General features: G+C 33.4%; 1 protein-coding gene across 1 annotated transcript; it reads left to right on the forward strand.

Annotated features, from left to right (window-relative positions):
- Window positions 1–3,984: 3,984 nt before the first annotated feature.
- Window positions 3,985–9,418, forward strand: LOC132030618 (SUMO-conjugating enzyme UBC9-like). Its single transcript, XM_059420322.1, has 4 exons — window positions 3,985–4,122; window positions 6,640–6,767; window positions 8,219–8,323; window positions 9,036–9,418. Exons 1-4 carry the CDS (start codon window positions 4,053–4,055, stop codon window positions 9,177–9,179), a joined length of 447 nt encoding a protein of 148 aa, XP_059276305.1. The 5' UTR covers window positions 3,985–4,052; the 3' UTR covers window positions 9,180–9,418.
- The last annotated feature ends 9,642 nt before the right edge of the window (window positions 9,419–19,060 follow it).

Raw genomic sequence — 19,060 nt, forward strand, 5'->3', positions numbered from 1 at the left:
TTTTCTTCTCCCATCAATCCAAAACATCAAGGTAAGCCATTCTAAGCCCTTCTAAGTCAATTCTAACATGTATTCATGTAATCTAACAAGGGTTCATCATTCCTAACCTAGGGTTTTAAAGAAAACCCATCTCAAGGTTCAAAGTTCAAGCTTTTGGAATTCTATTACAAGTTTTGGAGCGTTTACAGGTGTATAGGGTTTCTATCTATGTATGGGAACATCACTGTTCTTCCCACGCCATGTTCTTCCATGATTATACGAAATTTTACCAAAACTAGGGTCTTAAACATGTTCATGATAACCCTAAGTATATGTACCATGATTCACTATGTTTGTATGATTAATTCGTTATTGTGTTCTTAATATTCCATTTTGATTAATGAGAATCTATTCGTAATCCATAAAAACTCATACTTTGCATTCCATGGGTTCTAAAATGCAAGATATGAACTTTTACATATATTTTCATGAATTTCTACATGCATCCATGTTTTATACAAGTTATACTATGTGCTTATATCCATGCTATACTACACTCATGAAATCATGTTTACAAGCCATGTTTATGAATAAAGTTTACAAGTCATGATTACAAGCCATGTTATAAAGACCATGTTATAAAGACCATTGGCCTAGATGCCAACTATATCCATGTTCATGTTTTGGGAGTAGCATAGGTTTATCGAGAAGGCTCAGATAGCCTGAAACTACGTATGCCAACGTAGGGAAGGGTTGATCCGCCCAGATTAGGACGACACCTTCAGATAGTTGAATTGATCCATTTTCATGTCATGCTTATGTCTCATACCCTAGCAAGGTGTGGGGCTGCTCTGCTAGTCGGGCCAGGTACCAGACTCCACGTACCCACGTGGTGATTTCATGTTGTCGGTTATACTACGGCTCTCCCACCAAATACAGATATGTATATATATGCACATGAAACGTTTTACTCACGTTATACATTTACTCATGTCAGATGATGCTCATGCTCATGTTCAACTTACAGTTTCAGTTCTATTATTTCATGTGCCATGTTTATTTCATTTAATTTCTTTACATACCAGTACAATTCCAGTGTTACTAATGTCCCCTTTATTTGTCTGGGGGCATGCATTTTACGATGCAGGTATTGACTTACAAGACGACGGATCTGCTCTTTAGGACGTGCTCGTATCAGCTTTCGGTGAGCCCCATCTCATTCGGGGTTTAGACATCATTTATATTACATGTTAGTTTTGCGGCAAGTATGCCGGACCTTTGTCCCGTAAACGATTAACGCGCTCGTACTCATGTCAGAGGTTTCATAGACTAGTCAGATATTCAGAGTCGTCTAGCCATTTTGGCTCATTATTATTATGTTTATTCAGACTATTCCGCATTATGATATTTTTAGACTTATGATTTATGGTCCCACGCTTTACTTAAATTATGCATATCCATAGTTTATTTCACATCAATTCATGCCCTTGTTGAGTCAGCAAGCCATGTGGTTTGCTCAGTCACCTGTAGTCAGGCATCGAGTGCTGCGTTGCGCCCAGGCCATGGTTCGGGATGTGACATTAATCTAATTGTTTTATTACTTTCAATACGATCTTTCAGACGTGCTTATGCGATGATTTAAGAGATAGAAGAAGAAAACAATGAATATATAATATTACCACTCCAAAGAATGACATAACTTTCGTACAAGAGTTAATCATGTCACAATGTATCAAATTTAAACTATGACAACCTTATAATGTGTAAAATAATCTAGGATTTATATCGAGTAGTTTTTTGTACTCCTTGAAATTTTTTCTTCATATTCGATCTTTAATACGTACTTTCTTTGCATTCAAAAGACTATTAATAGGATCCTATTTCCAAAAATAATACTCAATTGTTGAAACCATCATTAAAATAACTTTGTTTATATGGTAGTTTTGTAATACTTTTCCATTCAAAATATTTTGATTCAAAATAGGCCTTGTGTTCACCTGACAAGCGTAGGGAAATTTTGATTAATCCTTAGTGCAACTACACTTTCCCTTTTCTCATATTTCACTGCAATATTATATTGTCTCCATTTATTTTTTATTTCTATCCGGTATTTGATATTCATTTTGAGGCTCTAATTAATTTAGATTCGACTCAGTTTTGCGGCTCCAACTAATTCAAATTTCTGGTGTGTAAGACACATTAAGAAATGAAGCGTTCCCTCCTATAATTTTTTCATTCTTAAGCTCAAACTTGAAACTTTTAATTACGGATTGAAAAAAATCTAATTTGTCACACCATAATCTTTCGTAATAAATGATGTCTCTATTCAAGTTTTCTTATATTTTATTTCTATAACATTTGTCCATTAGTTGGTCTCTTTCTTGCTTGCACGTCGATCACTCTGTCACCAGCCTGTACTCGAGATGACGGTTGCCAGTAGGTCACGCAACTTGCAGGTCTTTGTCTGTAGTTCACTCCAATCCTCAGCCAGTTGTCTTGCCGATCACCTTCGAAGAGAATTTTAAAGAAATGTCATATAGGAAAGTCCAGCTTCAAATCCAACTTCTAACTCCCTCATGCATGATTTGAACCACTAGCATCTACTTTCAATCATTCACCTCTATGCCTTGTTGTTAAGCTTATTCCGTGATCCATACATCAAATGAGTTTTAAAAAAAAATCTTACTCCTTTAACCTTTGAGTATATTATCGTTTACAACATTTCACTTGATCTTCATCCTATGGCGTACTACAATTGCATAAAACCAAAAAACATTTCACTTGAAACTATTACGTAACATAATCTTGAATAAAAAATTTGCTCAAAAAAAGGAACAAAAGATTGGACATATTGGCCACATGTTAAAACTATTGGGGCGTAACTGAAAATTGGCCAACAAAGATACAAAAAGCCTTTATTATAAACAAACGTTCTTCGTTCACCATAAAAACTCTCACTTCTCAAAATTTGAAAAATTAGTTGTGTTAGAATTCTAAATTCGAATTTATAATATTCAGATCTTGAATTTATCCATGTTGATTGACCATAGAAAAATATTTTACATTTGAAAATATTTTCAAGATTGGATACTTATCAGCTATTTTCAATTGGTTAAGCCAGATGAACTCTATGGTAGTTCCAATCATACGTAAACAAACAACTAAAGCACATCATATGATACATCACAAGCTCAACTAATTTAAATTCGCGGCGCGTAAGACACATTAAGAAATGAAATGTTGCCCATTATAATTTTTTTGTTCTTAAGATCAAACTTGAGACTTTTAATTACGGATAGAAAAAAATCTTATTTATCGCACCATAATATTTCGTAATAAATGTTGTCTCTCTTCAACTTTTCTTTTATATTATTTCCATAACATTTGTCCATTAGTTGGCCTCTTTCTTGCTTGCATGTCGGTCGTCACTCTGTCGCCAGCCTGTAGTCGTGATGACGGTTGCAAGTAGGTCACTTGGCTTACAGATCGTTGTCTGTAGTTCATTCGACCCTCAGTCGGCTGTCTTGTCGGTCAGCTCCGAACCGAACTTTAAAGAAATGTCATAAAGGAAAAGTCCAGCTTCAAATCCGACATCTAACTCCCTCATGCATGATTTGAACCAAGCATCTACTCTCTGTTGTGAAGCTTATTCCTTGATCCCTACATCATGAGTTTAAAAAAATTCTTACTCCTTTTAACCTTGGAGCATATTTTTCGTTTACTACATTTCACTTGCAATTCTAGAAAATCAAATATTTGCAAAAGAAAAACAGGACGTATCCACCACATGTTGAATAAGAAAAGGAACCAAAGTGGCAAATGATCAAATCAATGGGGGCATTATCGAAACATAGCCAAGAAAGATACAAAAAGCCTTTATACTAAAACAAAGTTAGGTTGTTCATTCAACATAAAAACCCTCACACTCCTAAAAAAATCAGCAATCTTTGTAGGAGGTAAAATTCATCTTCTTTTCTCTGTTCTGATTTGTTTCTTCGTATGTAAATTCATTTTTTTATTTTAATAATATATGTAGGTGATTTTATGTTGTTTAATTTGATTGTTGTTAGAGGATGGCGTCGAAGCGAATTCTGAAAGAGCTAAAGGATCTTCAGAAAGATCCTCCTACTTCTTGCAGCGCTGGTATATCTTTCTAGAATCTTCCTTTTTTTCTTTCTAGAACCTTCCTGTTCTTAGTTTATACTTTTTTTTTTTTTGCAAAGTTAGTGGTTCTTTTGCTAAGATTTATCATTTTAGATGTTCTTCTAGATGATCGCAACTGCCATTTTTGTTTTGGTTAAATGTTTCTAGAACTATTTAGTTTAATCTTCTTTTGATATAGCTTGTGTTTCTTTATTTTTCTTGCAATGTTTGTTGATTTTTGCTTTGATTTATCATGCTAGCTGCTCACTCATATGATCGCAAATTTTTCAACCGCCAAGTTTTTTTTTTTTTTTTTTAAATGTTTCTAAAACCCTCCTGTTCTTGATCTAAACGTTCTTTTTTTCTTCATTTTCTTGCAAAGTTAGTAGATTTTTGCTTAGATTTATCTTCGTAGCTGTTCTCCTTATATGATCGCAAATTTTTCAACCGCCAAGTTTTTTTTTTTTTTTTTTTTTTTTTTTTTTTACGATTAAATGTTTCTAAAACCCTCCTGTTCTTGATTTAAACGATCTTTTTTTCTTCATTTTCTTTGCAAAGTTAATAGATTTTTGCTTAGATTTATCGTTGTAGCTGTTCTCCTATATGATCGCAACTTTTTCGACCGCCAATTATTTTTTTTCTTTTTTTTGGGTGAATTTTTTTTTTTTTACGGTTAAATGTTTCTAAAACCCTCCTGTTCTTGATTTAAACGTTTTTTTTCCTTCATTTTCTTGCAAAGTTAATAGATTTTTACTTAGATCTATCGTTTTAGATGCTCTTCTTATATGATTGCAAAATTTTCACCCGCCAAGTATTTTTTTTCCTTTTTTTTTTTTTTTGGGGGTGAAAACTTGTTTTTTCCCGGTTAAATGTTTCTAAAACCCTCCAGTTCTTGGTTTAAACCTTTTTTTTCTTCATTTTCTTGCAAAGTTGGTAGATTTTTGCTTAGATTTATCGTTTTAGATGGCTCTCCTTATATGATCACACATTTTTCAACCGCCGAGTGGCTCTTTTTCTTTTTTTGGTTGAAAAATAGTCAATTCTGTAGGATATCAAGATTTGCTAAGCTTAAGATGTGGACTTTGGGCCTAACTCATGAGGGGAGGATTGCCCAAGACCATATAAAAAGACCAATTACCCATTTTCCCACCAATGTGGGACTCCAACATGAATAAAAGCTAATCTTGATATCAGCTTTTTTTCATTTTCGAAACTCAGTGGATAATGGAAACCCCTGTACCGTTTTTCAATTGATTACCATTCTTGGTTCACCAGGATCGAACTACTGATGTGGGCCCGACCTTTGCCATTTGGATTTTGTACTAAAGCTTTGGGCCCTTGTTTACCAACATCGTCCTCAAAGGGGATGTAAATTTTGGAATTTGGACCATGCTTTTGTTTGTTGCCGATTTTCATCATAGCTTTTTTACTCTTGTATTTTTCAAACCTCCTTTTGAAAAAATGCTTTTCTTTAGCCAAGGGTCTTATCTGAAACAACCTCTTTACCCTCACAAAGGTAAGGGTATGGTCTGCGTACATCCCACCCTCCCTCCCTAGACACCACTTGTGGGATCATATTGGGATGTTGGATGTTGTTGTTGTTGCTGATTATCTTAAGATTGAGAAAATAGGTAGAGTGAATTATGATAAACAAGGATATCTTAAGATTGAGAAAATAGGTAGAGTGAATTATGATAAACAAGGACAACCTTGTGACGGTGGGGATACTCAAGGCTTGAAGTTATATGATATGGTCAGAGGGGGATCCAAGATTTTAAGTTTTTGAGTTCCTACATCGATCTCAAGCTAATATAAAACAATATTTAAACCAGAGGACTGGGTTCTGAGCTAAATTTTCTTATACGTTTAATAACTTTCTTAATTTAGAGATATGGTCTAGACAAAAGTTACTGGGTTCGCGTGAACCCATAATTATTGCACTAGATCCGCCCCTGGATATGATCTGGAACCAAAGTTTGGAGCTTGTTGTTTCAGATTTACTTTTGATGCTTTTAGTCAGTAAATTACATTGTCAAAATAAATGTATCAGTCTATAAATGTTCAAATTGATCTGAGATGTAATTTAAAAGTAAAATATGATCTTCTGGTGTTTAAATTTGTGTTTTACCCCCCAAAAATATAGTCCTTGAGCATGTGCTCTTGTTAAAAAGATCAGGAAGAGTGGGATAAGAAACATATATTTTGTTTTGGGTTGTGGAAGGCTACAAAATTTCAAGAACAAGGTTCTAAAGCTTGGAAATGACCTGCATAGGGTAGAGGTGCCTCTTCCCGAGCTTATCATCTCCATGCTCATGCTTGAGACTTGTTTACAGTCTGCATCTGGGAACTGGTATCTCTGATTCTGTGAGCTTTTATCTCTGTGCCTTTTCTTAGGCAAGCTAATGTAAATGTCGTTTTTTTAAGCCTAAATACAAAAATATTATGTGAAAAATTGTCCAAGGTCTGCATTTGGAGATTTCTGATTGTTATGCTCTTGCTTCTTATTGGTTACATCAGGTCCGGTTGGCGAAGATATGTTTCACTGGCAAGCAACACTTATGGGTCCACCTGACAGTCCCTATACCGGTGGACTGTTTCTCATTACCATTCATTTTCCACCTGATTATCCATTTAAGCCACCCAAGGTATTTTACCTACAACATGAAGTGTACAAATTTTGATAAGGCTTGATAGGTTCCTAATTTGGCATGCTGTTGCAGAATTAAGGGTGCTATCTTGGGTAACTTTGCAGTATCATTGAGTTAACAAGTATATTTGTGCTTATTAATCGTCTAATGCATGTGCAGACATTTCACTTGATCTTCATCCTATGGTGTACTACAATTGTATAAAACCAAAAAACATTTCACTTGAAACTACTTCGTAACATGTTCTTGAATAAAAATTTTGCTCAAAAAAAGTAACAAAAGAATAGGACATATTTGCCACATGTTAAAACTATTGGGACGTAACTGAAAATTGGCCAACAAAGATACAAAAAGCCTTTATTATAAACAAACGTTCTTCGTTCAACATCAAACGTTCTTAGAATTCTGAATTCGAACTTATAATATTCAGATCTTGAATTTATCTATGGTGATTGACCATAGAAAAATATTTTGGCATGCTGTTGCAGAATAAAGGGTGCTATCTTGGGTAACTTTGCAGTATCATTGAGTTAACAAGTATATTTGTGCTTATTAATCGTCTAATGCATGTGCAGACATTAAAGCTCGTTTGCCCGGTAGAGTAACTGCTTACAATTGATATGAATATCAAAAACAAAAACAGGACCCAATTGTTGGACTGATCTCGCCTGTTTGTTAAGATACTTGAATTTATTTTAGAAACTATGCAGACAGGCCTAGTTAACCTTAACTGTGGTACTGTTATTTTGGTCTTAAGAAATTCTAGCAAGTAGAGTGTGGTGATAGTCAAGAATGCTATTCATTCGATGTGTGTAGTTCTGCTATAATTTTTATTCCTGGTGGGGATTGGGATAAGGAGTGTGCCTGCGTTCCGTGCCCTGTCGGGGGAATTCTGCATATTATGCGTGTTTGAAAAGAATTTACTTGGATTCCTCAGAGGTAAGGGTTTTTGGAGCACCCCCTTCCGAAGTTACCTTAGGATTTGTTCCTAACCCAGTTGGAATTTGACAGAGAATCAGCAAATGGATAAAAGTCTCTTCATGCAATTTTTCTCTAATTCTGGACATATTATTCCCATTTTAGACATTTATGCTTTTAAAAGCAGTTGACTAAGTGCATTGGTGTAGAAGAGTCCAATTAATATGTTTAATTAATTGGCCAAGTGCATGAGTGTAGAAGTTCAATCAATCTAATCGATTGATCAACTACTCAATTCAACATTTTGGGGCATAGAAGTTAATGTGCAAAAATATATTAAGGCAGTTGAGGACAACCCATGTACTGTTTTGCTCACAAGATATATACTACAGTTACCAGTTCCAAGAAAGATATAAAGGCAGTTGAGTTGTCCTCCAGAGAATGCTGTTCTGTAATGTATTTGCATTTTTTATTTTTCTCACTCTTTTCCCTGGACAAATTTCTATGACTAATAGGAGATAAATGTGCAGGTAGCTTTTAGGACAAAGGTTTTCCACCCAAACATCAACAGCAATGGTAGCATTTGCCTTGACATTCTGAAGGAACAGTGGAGCCCAGCGCTTACAATCTCCAAGGTGAAGTTCGTTTCCTGTATCCATCCTCATACTAATTTAATATTTTGATTTTGCTTCTTAATTCTTACTAATGGCCCAGGAGTTCTGAGGTCTTCTAATACCATCCATGTTTGGATAGAGTGCTCAAGGTTATGGTCATTAGAATATTGTCAAATGTATGTTGATGGTCATTATGAGGAATTTTAACACGTATTTTTTAGTTCTTGTTCTAGGTAACGTAAGCAAACATAGGAGATTAAAGTATATTCACTTCTTAATTCTTACTAATGGCCCAGGAGTTCTGAGGTCTTCTAATACCATCCATGTTTGGATAGAGTGCTCAAGGTTATGGTCATTAGAATGTTGTCAAATGTATGTTGATGGTCATTATGAGGAATTTTAACACGTTGATTTTTTAGTTCTTGTTCTAGGTAACGTAAGTGAGTCAAACATAGGAGATTAAAGTATATTCACCTAATGCAGTCTTTCACTGTTTATATAGAACATCTTCAGTATTTTCAGATTGAAGTTATGTGGGAACCAGCATCTTAAATCTTTCCCTTTTTTAACACTAAAAATGACAGTTAGCTTCGTCCCAAATGAAACTCTTGCATCAATTGAAGCTTTTCTTTCTAATGCTTCAGCACATGGTTCCTTGTTTCATAATATATTTAAGCATAATTGGCCGATCAAGTGTGAGCTGACATGTTTATTTTGTATATGTTCCTTGCAGGTGTTGCTGTCGATCTGTTCACTGCTGACTGACCCTAATCCCGATGATCCTTTGGTGCCGGAGATTGCTCACATGTACAAGACTGACAGAAACAAGTATGAGACAACTGCTCGGAGCTGGACCCAAAAGTATGCCATGGGTTAGTTGCTGTGCCTTTGTGTCTGGAGGGTCTCCTTTCCCTCTGTGTTTTTGGGCATTATCAGTAATGTGTTAAGAAATGAGGTGCTTCTTATGCATTATCAGTTCAAGAGGAAAGGTTGTGTTGTTACCTCTTGAAACACTTAAATTCTGTCTTTTTGGTTTGTAAGATTCTAACGGCTATGTAACTCTATGGATGGGTTAAAATTAAGCTGTTTGGCACTTTGCATATGCTTTTGGTGATCTCTCATGTAGTGGTAAATACAAAGAAGTCGCAAAGTATTTTACAAATCATCTTCGGGTAAATATGGTGCATCCCAGAGGTGAATCTATAGTCTAGAGCTGGTAACTTCTTAATAAGTGTGATCTTCTTGTGTGTATATCTTAAATATTTATTTATATGCATATATATATAGTCTTAGCTACAAGCACTGCGTTTAATTGAACCTGCAAAATTTGCTCTAGACTCACCTATGGTGTAGCCATATTTAATATAGTATCAAGGTGGAAACTTCTCCGATGGTTTTCTCATGATTATAAATGCAAAGCAACTTATTTGCAAACCATGTTTCCGACCTTTTTTTTTTTTTATCACGTGTTGGCCCTATTCAGTCGATAGACTTTAATCTTCAGTCTTTGGTAATTTGATAAATAGTGAAAACATAAGAATAAACGAAATAATTCATTAGAACATAATCCAGTGAAGATGAATAATTCTCTCCACTCTCTCTTTTACCTTCTAGGATTTTGCCCTTCATTTGGGTGGTTTTTAATTTTTGTCTTTGTCTTGCTTATCTTTCGAGGTTACTGCTTTGAACCTCGGTTTAAAAAAAAAAAAAAAAAAAAAAAAAAAAAAATCGCAAGGCAGATGTTTAATTCGAAAGGTAGAATTTTCGCATTGCCTTCAAAACTTTGCCTTAAGATAGAATTTTGCAAAATTCTGCCTTGCAAATTCAATCTCTACCTTACGAAATTTTTAAAGTTTTTTGACTGAGTGGGGGTTCGAACTGGGAAGGGAGTTTTAGCGAATGGCAAAAATTAAAGACCAACCCTAGCGAAGGGCAATCCTGCAAATTGGCTTGCCTAGTGAAGTTGACTAAGTTTGATCTCTCAACCTCTTGCAGAAATGCAGGGTCCGACTGCAGCAGTTTGGCCCTTCCTAGACGCCATGCATAGCAGCAGCTTAGTGTATTGGGGTGCTCTCTTTTATTTTTTTCCAGTCAATTAATTAGATAATTATTATAGTCATTGCCGTTGTAATGACAAAATAGTCACAATCATGAAGTTTTAAATTGGCATGCTATTCTTTTCCTTAACCCAAGATAGTATTAGTTTGAGAGGGTTCTAAAGCTGAATGATCCGAATTTTCAAGCGGCAGCCCAAAGTTCTTGCAGTTTGGACCTTTCTTTGCAAAAGATCAGAAGGGCCTAAGTACAAACCCAAGATCTGTTATGGGCCAGCGCATCCCAGTGGTAAAAACTCATTTCTCCTCTACTTTCATTCTTTGCAATTTTTTGGGTGATAGGAAAAAGAAATAAATAATTAGGAGAAAAAAAATCCAAACCTTATACCATATGAACATACAAGGGTAATGTCAATGGGCGATCAAGAAGGCCCACGGCCTAGGGTGGAAATGTCTATTGTACCTGGGTTGGGTGCCTATTTAAGGTCAATTCAAGTGGTTGAGCTCACGTCATAGTTTGTGGATGCGAGGCTTGTGCTAGTAGGGATCATAACTTTATTAAATAAAAAATATATTCAGGGGCGTATATAGAAGGTAACTTATGGATTTACCCGAACCAGTAGCTTTGGAGTAGGTTGACCAAAGTGGTTGAGCTTACATCATAGTTTGTGCCAACAAGGTTAGTATGGCCCAAAACTTTTTGAAATTAAAAAAAATATACTTGGGGACGGATATAGAAGGTAACTTATGGGTTCACCCGAACGCCAGTAGCTTTGGATTAATAGTACTTAGTTCCTCTTCATTTCTATTAGTAGTACTTGTACTAGTTGCTCTTGATTTCCATTAGTAGTACTTACATCATCAACCAAACTGAATGAAATATAGAGCATTGAAGGTGTGGAAAGTGTGTGAGATATTGTAATTTATAACAAGAACTGTAGTTGAAAAGAGAAAAAATGCAGACACTCCAGGTTGCAGAATGCATTTGAAGTTTTCTGCTAAAGTAGTTTGACATTTAATGTAAGAGAGTAAACACTAGACTAAAGACTTATGAAAAATAAAAGAATTAGGTATTGCTCTACCATACTCATTTATGAGCGATATATCTTGGTATTTTTCTGAAGGGGTTCAAAAATATGAAGAAGTAAACATACGAAGAAGCGAGGGTTCAACACCTACCATATATACATAAAAAATAATTTTAACCTTCAATATATCTGTAATTTTTTGCAATATATACAAAGCTATGAGTTTAATTAATTCCAAAGCAATTATTTTTTTTATATTTCTTGAAGAATTAATAAATAAAGATTTAGTACATGTCCTCTTGTTCGTTTATTATAAGTTATTAGTTTACGGTGCTATCTGTGATATCTCGAGTATGAAAACATGACGAATTTTATAGTTAAGAGTTCTACATTCAGAAAGAAAAAGACTACTGGGAAGCTCACTCTCAATTGGGCTCAAAGCAGAAGGTAAAACTTAACATTTCGAAATAATTGCACAGTTTGTCCTTCAAATGTGTTGGTCTTTAATTTTTGTCCTTCAAATGGGCTGGTCTTTCAATTTTTGTCCTTCAAAATCGAACTTATGCTTAGCGGGGCATAAGTTCTTTAATGCGACCGCCATAAATATGAATATTATGATGCGTAATCGATGTCGCTTACAGCGCTAAGTTCGATTTTGAAGAACAAAAATTAAAGACCAGCCCATTTGAAGAGCAAAAATTAAAGGCCAGCACAAAATAGGACAAAAGTGCGAATGATCCGAGATTGTATTTGCAACACTCAAAAACTCATGATGATAAACCCAGCATTGAAGCACCGTCAACTCAAATGCAATAAATCCCTAAACCAGTTTTTTCTCCCTTATGGTCCTAGTTAAAATAATAAAATATAACACAGTTCCAATTTCATTATTGTTTTGCATTAAAGAAGAAGAACAAAAAACACTACTGATCTTAATTTGGTGGGCAGAGTTACGGAGGTATCAGGCAGTGGCGAAGCTAGAATATTTACAAAGGGATCCATTAAGCAATACTAGAACGTTGCACTTGAGATTTGACTTATAACATAAAGAATTTTTTTTTTACCCTTTCTGTCGTTAACTAAAATATTTCCTATATTAACGTGATTCAGCATTTATATATAACAAAGTAAATCTTTTTTTTAGCCTTATTTACGTAGTATAATTTTTCAACGAAGGAGATTTAGTTGAACCCTTGACATTATACAGCTCCGTCTCTGGACCAAATACTTGGTAGAATAGTCGAGAAGCGGGCAAACTGACTCGGACTTATTAAAAGCTGAGAACAGTGTTTGGAAGGAATTAAATTCAGTAATAGGTTCAATGCACTTAAAATGGAATCTTGGTTCTTACTACGTCCACATATATGTATGTTTGCCTTTTTATTTATGAACTAAAAACCATAACTATAAGATCACCATATTCAAATTTAATATTCTGCAGTAAATGTCGACTCATAGCAGAATAAACGGAGTCAAAATTCAAGAACTGAATTTAATTAAATAAATTTGATTTCTTTAATCTTTCCCATAAAAAGAAAGTGGGTTTAAAGCAAATAAAGCGCTGTTTGTATCTTCTTTTAATATTGGCTTTATGTGTATGGGGCACTGTGACCTATGTCTTTTATTGTGGAATTTTATTCAACCTTTTCCATTTATTAATTAATCCTTTTTACTATTATATATAAGGGAAAACATAGGGACTTTTGTAGTCCTCACAAGAATTTCCAATTTTTTTTAAAACTTTTTAATTAATTACTTCTAGGTCCTAATCTTATTTATTTAAGTCAACTTTTTTTTTTTTTTGTTAAGGTCTACTTTTTAAAAGCTATCGAACCTCCTACCTCATTTTTTCATGTTCTTTGGTTTTCTATTTGAGGCTCGATATCCGCATTTGTTCCAATTAATCCGGATAATTCGCATTGTATAGCGCCCATTCGGGGAAAGCGCTCACTCTAAAGATTTTTCCATATCCATGTTCGAACCCCCGATCCCTAATTAAGGAGGAGCGACCTTCATCCCATTGCGCACAAGTTAAATTATGTATTTGTCTTTAAAGTTCATTAACTTTGTATAGATTATTTATTTAGAACTGAATAACTTTAGAAAATTAGGATACATAACTTATAAATGTTAAATTCTGGCTCCGTATTTGATTTGAAGTAAATAATTTCATAAAAATGGAAGTTAAAATATTAAAGGAGTGGAATGAAAGTTTTACTTTCATATATTGAAATTATACTTATATAAAAATTAATTATGACTAACGCAATTACCCACTTGTGGGACTATAATGGGTATATGGTTGTCGTTGTTGCACACTTGTATTAACACAAATTATATTTCTTTAATTAAAATATCTATTTTTATATCTTGAGTTTGGGCTCCGGCGTCACATAACTAGTTTAGTTAAATAAACAAAGAGAAGATACCCTTTCTGAAAATGAAAATACTGTTTTTTCAGCATAAAATAAGGCACGTGCAAGCCCTATTCAAGAACAAAAGAAAATTAATTAAAAATTTGTAGTTTAATCCAGGCAAAGTATAGTCGTGCACACGAGTGGTGGAGCATATCATGCTTCTAGATATTATTAGTCCTAATTAAACCCCTCTAGTTTAATCACTATTAATGCTACTAAACTCCTCCAGTTTATTCCTTAATAATGTACTTAGATATTGTCTCTATTATAACTGAAAGAGCTTTAAGAATCACAACCTGACAATCCACCCAATGTAGATCAGTTGTTTTAAATTAAGTAGATGAAAAATACAATAATACATACACATACAGATGTAGCCTATAAATAACGAATTCAATTGAACTTAAATTCATCACAATATTTCTGTAAATATTAAATTATGAACTCATATTCTATAAATATTTAAAATATATATTGGGTCTCTATGATAATTATGCACTGATATCTTCAAAAGTACAATATGTTCAATTTTAATATAGATCGAAAAGTTGAAACCATCAAATTTAATTACTACTTTCTGAATTCGCCAACATATAGCTGAATTTATGCTAGTTGAGTTTGCACATGGATGCTTAGCCATTGCTGACTTGGAATTCTTTGATTCTTCATTTTTAAAATCTTAATGCATAATAATTCCCTAATCATTCTTAAGCTGGTCTACTCTTTCATTAATCATTTGCTTCTAAAATCTTAAGTTAAACGACTTGCCTTTTAGGTACCTCGATTGTACTATAAGTTGTCCTTTTGATTAAGAATAGGTGCTGGCATATTTATTTTTTCCCCTTTTTAATTTACTTTTGAGTTGTCCACTTTTCTAATCATTTTAGACAAATAGTAGTGATGAGTAGTCATACTTTTCTTTTATTTATATTATTTATAATTAATAAGAGAGAAGACCAAAAGAATTTTTGTATTTTGTAAGAAGCAAAAGTGCACTTTAAGCTAACAAAACGAATTTAGATAGAATTAATGTTACAAAAAACTATAGTCAACACCTAGTTTGATATGAGTTCCATAATGGAACAAAAATAAAATATTAAAATATGTACTAAAAAACACCTATATATATATATATATATCTAGCAATATAGGCATACATTCCAAGCGTGTTTCAGTATCTTCATGTCCCCTACCTAAACCTCTATTCCACATTTTAAATTTACATTTATATTAGTCAAATTACAGATGCATAAATAATAAATAAATATATTTTGTTTGGGTAAAAAAGAAGTAATAGTGCCTCACTAATTCACGACAAAATATAACAAGCTTCAAGTGACTAGGAAGCAGTAGGGTGCCAAAACAAAGTCAATTGAATCTAGTCTTTTCTGAAAAAATAGAAAAGAAATCAACTTTTTTAAGGAAGAGTAAAATATTACAGTAGTTAAGCTAATAGTTATAACGGATACAAAAGTATGTTGCCTCCACTTTTTTGTTATAAAGAAAAGGAAAGGAAATTAAAAGAATTAATTATCATTTAGATAATTAATGTTTTTCTTTTACAACAAATGCATAGGGACGAGGAAGTTTCTCTTTTTGTACTGTATAGGGGAAATAAACATGATCACTTATCATGCATTGCTGTACAACGAATTATTAGCAAATGTACAGAGTGTTTGGTTAAATTATAAGCTAGTCAAATTAGATTATATATATATTTTTTGATTTATTTGTGTGTTTGGTTATTTTGTATTATGATTTTATCGCTTATAAGTAATTTTAGTTCGGCCAATATTTTTATGAGTCCATCCCTAATATTTTTTGTAATTTACGAAATACTCTTCATCAAGCATAACTTTTAATTTTCTCTCTATTTTATTTATGTCATTCAGTTTCCTTTTTTATGTAAAAAAAACTTTTAAATTTATGTTTTTGTGTAAATACCTTTAAGGATATTTCAGTCATTTTAACAAAAAATAGAGTTTATAAGCAGATCTTTACCAAACACATTAATTGCGTTTTATCAGTTTTAGCACTTCTATTCAAACACGTAGTTGTTTATTTATACGACAACTAAAAGTTTATTTTCATTACTTGACGGTTATCAACAACTTTTGATCAGCTAATCTGAAATTGACTCTAAACTCTAAGCAGTCTTGGTTGTAATTGTTTAACGGAAAAAGAAAATCTAAGGAAGAGTGGACTTAAAAAAGAAGAAGGGTCATGCTTCATGCTTTCGTATACCAACTAGACTACATTTAAAAATACAGATTCCTCAATTAGATTAGCTTTCTTACATTTTTTGCTACTAATATGTAACTAAAAACTCTGGAACATAACGTTGTTGCATGCTTAAGTAAGATGTTGAACTATTCACTTTTCTATATAATATTGTCATTGGAAAAAAAAATGTATGGATGTTCCTTCATAGAGACAATATGCAAAATAATTTCGTCGGAACAAACAATCAGAAACAAAATGAGGCATAAAATTGTTAAAATTTACTGTACAATGTAAGAGATAATTTATTCTTTCTCTGCTATTATGTTATGAAAAAAGGAAAAGGCAGAAGATTCCACAAAGAATCTCGACAAATACAGCTCTATCCGACACTCAGCCACTCTTAGTCCGGTTTAAAGCCTCACTTCCCCCCTCGATTCTTCTAATTTTCTCTATCAGGATCCTTCCACCCCTACTTCGTTTCTATTTTTTTTTTGCTTAACATCAAAGGAGATGATATGTTAAAACGGGTTTTAGCTTGAAAATTATTGGAGAACAGAACTGTTGGTTGAGGCCTCATCACTTTCATAAATCAGTCTCTCTTGAGTTAGTATTTCTGAATAGAACGTATCCAACAATAGTCTTTAAGTTTGAGGAGAACAACCTCTTCTTTTGCTGATGATACATCATACAATATGCTCGCGCGATTTCAAATTTGAACTCTAAATATGAAGAAAAAAAAAATCCTAATAATAAGCTTTTTTTCTTTAATAATCTTTATAATGACATTATTTAATCTGATCAACACCAAACCGGAAAAAAAAAAAAAAAAAAAACTCGATCTAATTAAAGAGTTCTGCCGAATATATTCACTATTCAATAACCACTACTATTCCATCTCTACGACAGTAAATAAATGTAAGGAAAAAAAAAGTAGAAAAAAGTTTCTGACTTCTCAAATTTCACGAATTAGACACGTGGATGTACAAGTGTCATCTATTTAACGGAGTAGCATAAACGGTGCCGGTAACGGAAATATTCAAATGGATGGTGGACATGTGTCAGTGTGTGGGACCAGGTGGGTCCATTGAGTCCAAATTAAAATCAGGTCCATTAAATTGTTTTGGACTTCAAGACATAGCCCGTACGGTCCGGTTGTTTTCCCCATGAGCCTTCCTCACCTAAGTTTTACCAATTATTAATTACTCCCAACTTTGCAAGTACACAGATTCTACTTCCACTTGCATTGCTGCATTTACTGTTAGTATCACACTACTATCACTTCTTTCATTAAATGCTTTTCCTCTTTGTACATTGTTATATGGAAGAAATGTTCAGTGAAAAGTCATAATCTTGAGATAAATAAATATTTGTATAAAATGAATAGGAAAAAAAAAATCAATAAATGCACAAAACATTCCATGCCATTAGGGTCTGGACCGGAGAAGGTTGCATCCCAAAAGATTGTGATATAGATACCCTATGTAAAAATTCAAATTAAAGAATCTTTAACTAGAGCAGAGCATAAACCGAAAAAGTTCAAATTTGTTGACATAGATCCCTTTTCCACATAATTCTCGAATCATTATGATCGATCTTTGTCCATGTCACATTACGTACACGGACTTGTATCATTACATTTACGAGCAAATTTTAGCTATAATTTATGTCACACTTATATATAATTCGATGTGATGACTCTGCAACTTAAATGTGACTTATAACCACTAGATTAGCCCCTTAGAAATTCTATTACTACTTCTCGTTCTACTTTCTTGACTTCCAAAAGATTATTGTAGGAAATATATATGTATCCTTTTTACATTTAAAACAACATAATCATATCTGTATTGATGAACATAGGATTGTGAAATCCAAACGACATAATCATCTTTATATGGAGTATACATGTAGCAAGACATTGTTTTGCATAAAGATGACAATAATGCAAATTGTTTACAAGAAATGAGTTTGGTTTACTAAAATTATATTAAAAGCCAAAAATGAAAAATAACTTCTTCCCGAGTATTCTAACTTAACCTGACATTATTTTGACAGTCCAATAATTACGACTATAAGACAAAGCCGTGTATATTCTTAACAAGTTCATGCTTTGCAACAAATATTACAACTCCTTATAGTACGTGTCACAAGACTTTTTGTCCAGATACTGAGTATCAAAGGATGATACACGACGTAGTCCTTCATTTTTTCAAGAGAAATACTTTTTCCGTGAATAAAATTACAGCATACCAGAACAAATCCAGTGAGTTTTTTCACATAGGATAAACCAAAATAGAAGTGTTACTATTCAAGTACAAACACGACTACTATATTCCTTGATTGATAACTCTAAATCGCTACTTCCCGAAAGAGAAAGGTTAAATTTGTTAGTAGGTCGAAGGATCGCAGTTGATTTGTTATGAATATGAATAAGAATAAGAAACAAGTAACGAAATCGGGATAATGACAATGCGGAAAACAATAAAATAAGTCTGGGCCGTATGAGCTCGGAGGAAATCCTTTGTTGAATATCACTCCAGTTGAAACTTCGCCTTGAAGAACTTTTATAAATTCGGTACAAAAAGAATAAAAAAAGAACAATTATGCTTATAATTGAATATTTAGACCGTGTATATGATGTAAAGAGATGGTCCTATTACATTGAGCTTAAGCTACTTTTATAGGCGATAATTACTAACATTGAGTGAAATTGTTATCACCCGTAATATAAAACAGCAATCGGTATACTAGTTTCTCGTTTATTAATCAAAACCGAGTAACGAAATGATCAAACGAAATGTAGAAGAAGTAGAAAAATATTCCGAGCCCATGAAGTTCTTTGTGTCCTTATGAGTTATAATGCCCTCACTATTGCCAAAGGATCTGGGTTACTTCCTCCCAGGATAGAACGGAAGAACGTTGCTGTAATAGCGGCAATACAAACCACAGAACTCAACTAACGGAGCAAATCACAGGATACTTACAGTAGTTTGGAGAAATGATGCGATGAAGTAAAGAAATTTCAATGCAGGGAGT

The sequence above is a fragment of the Lycium ferocissimum genome, chromosome 9 (assembly GCF_029784015.1).
Source record: "Lycium ferocissimum isolate CSIRO_LF1 chromosome 9, AGI_CSIRO_Lferr_CH_V1, whole genome shotgun sequence".
In the NCBI taxonomy this organism is placed as follows: Eukaryota; Viridiplantae; Streptophyta; class Magnoliopsida; order Solanales; family Solanaceae; genus Lycium; species Lycium ferocissimum.

What these genes read in the sequence shown, in the direction of transcription:
- LOC132030618 (XM_059420322.1), top strand. Translation starts at nt 4,053, where the DNA reads ATGGCGTCGAAGCGAATTCTGAAAGAGCTAAAGGATCTTCAGAAAGAT. An exon ending in TCCTACTTCTTGCAGCGCTG is followed by an intron (nt 4,123 to 6,639) that starts GTATATCTTTCT and finishes TGGTTACATCAG; the next exon opens with GTCCGGTTGGCGAAGATATG. An exon ending in CAGCGCTTACAATCTCCAAG is followed by an intron (nt 8,324 to 9,035) that starts GTGAAGTTCGTT and finishes TGTTCCTTGCAG; the next exon opens with GTGTTGCTGTCGATCTGTTC.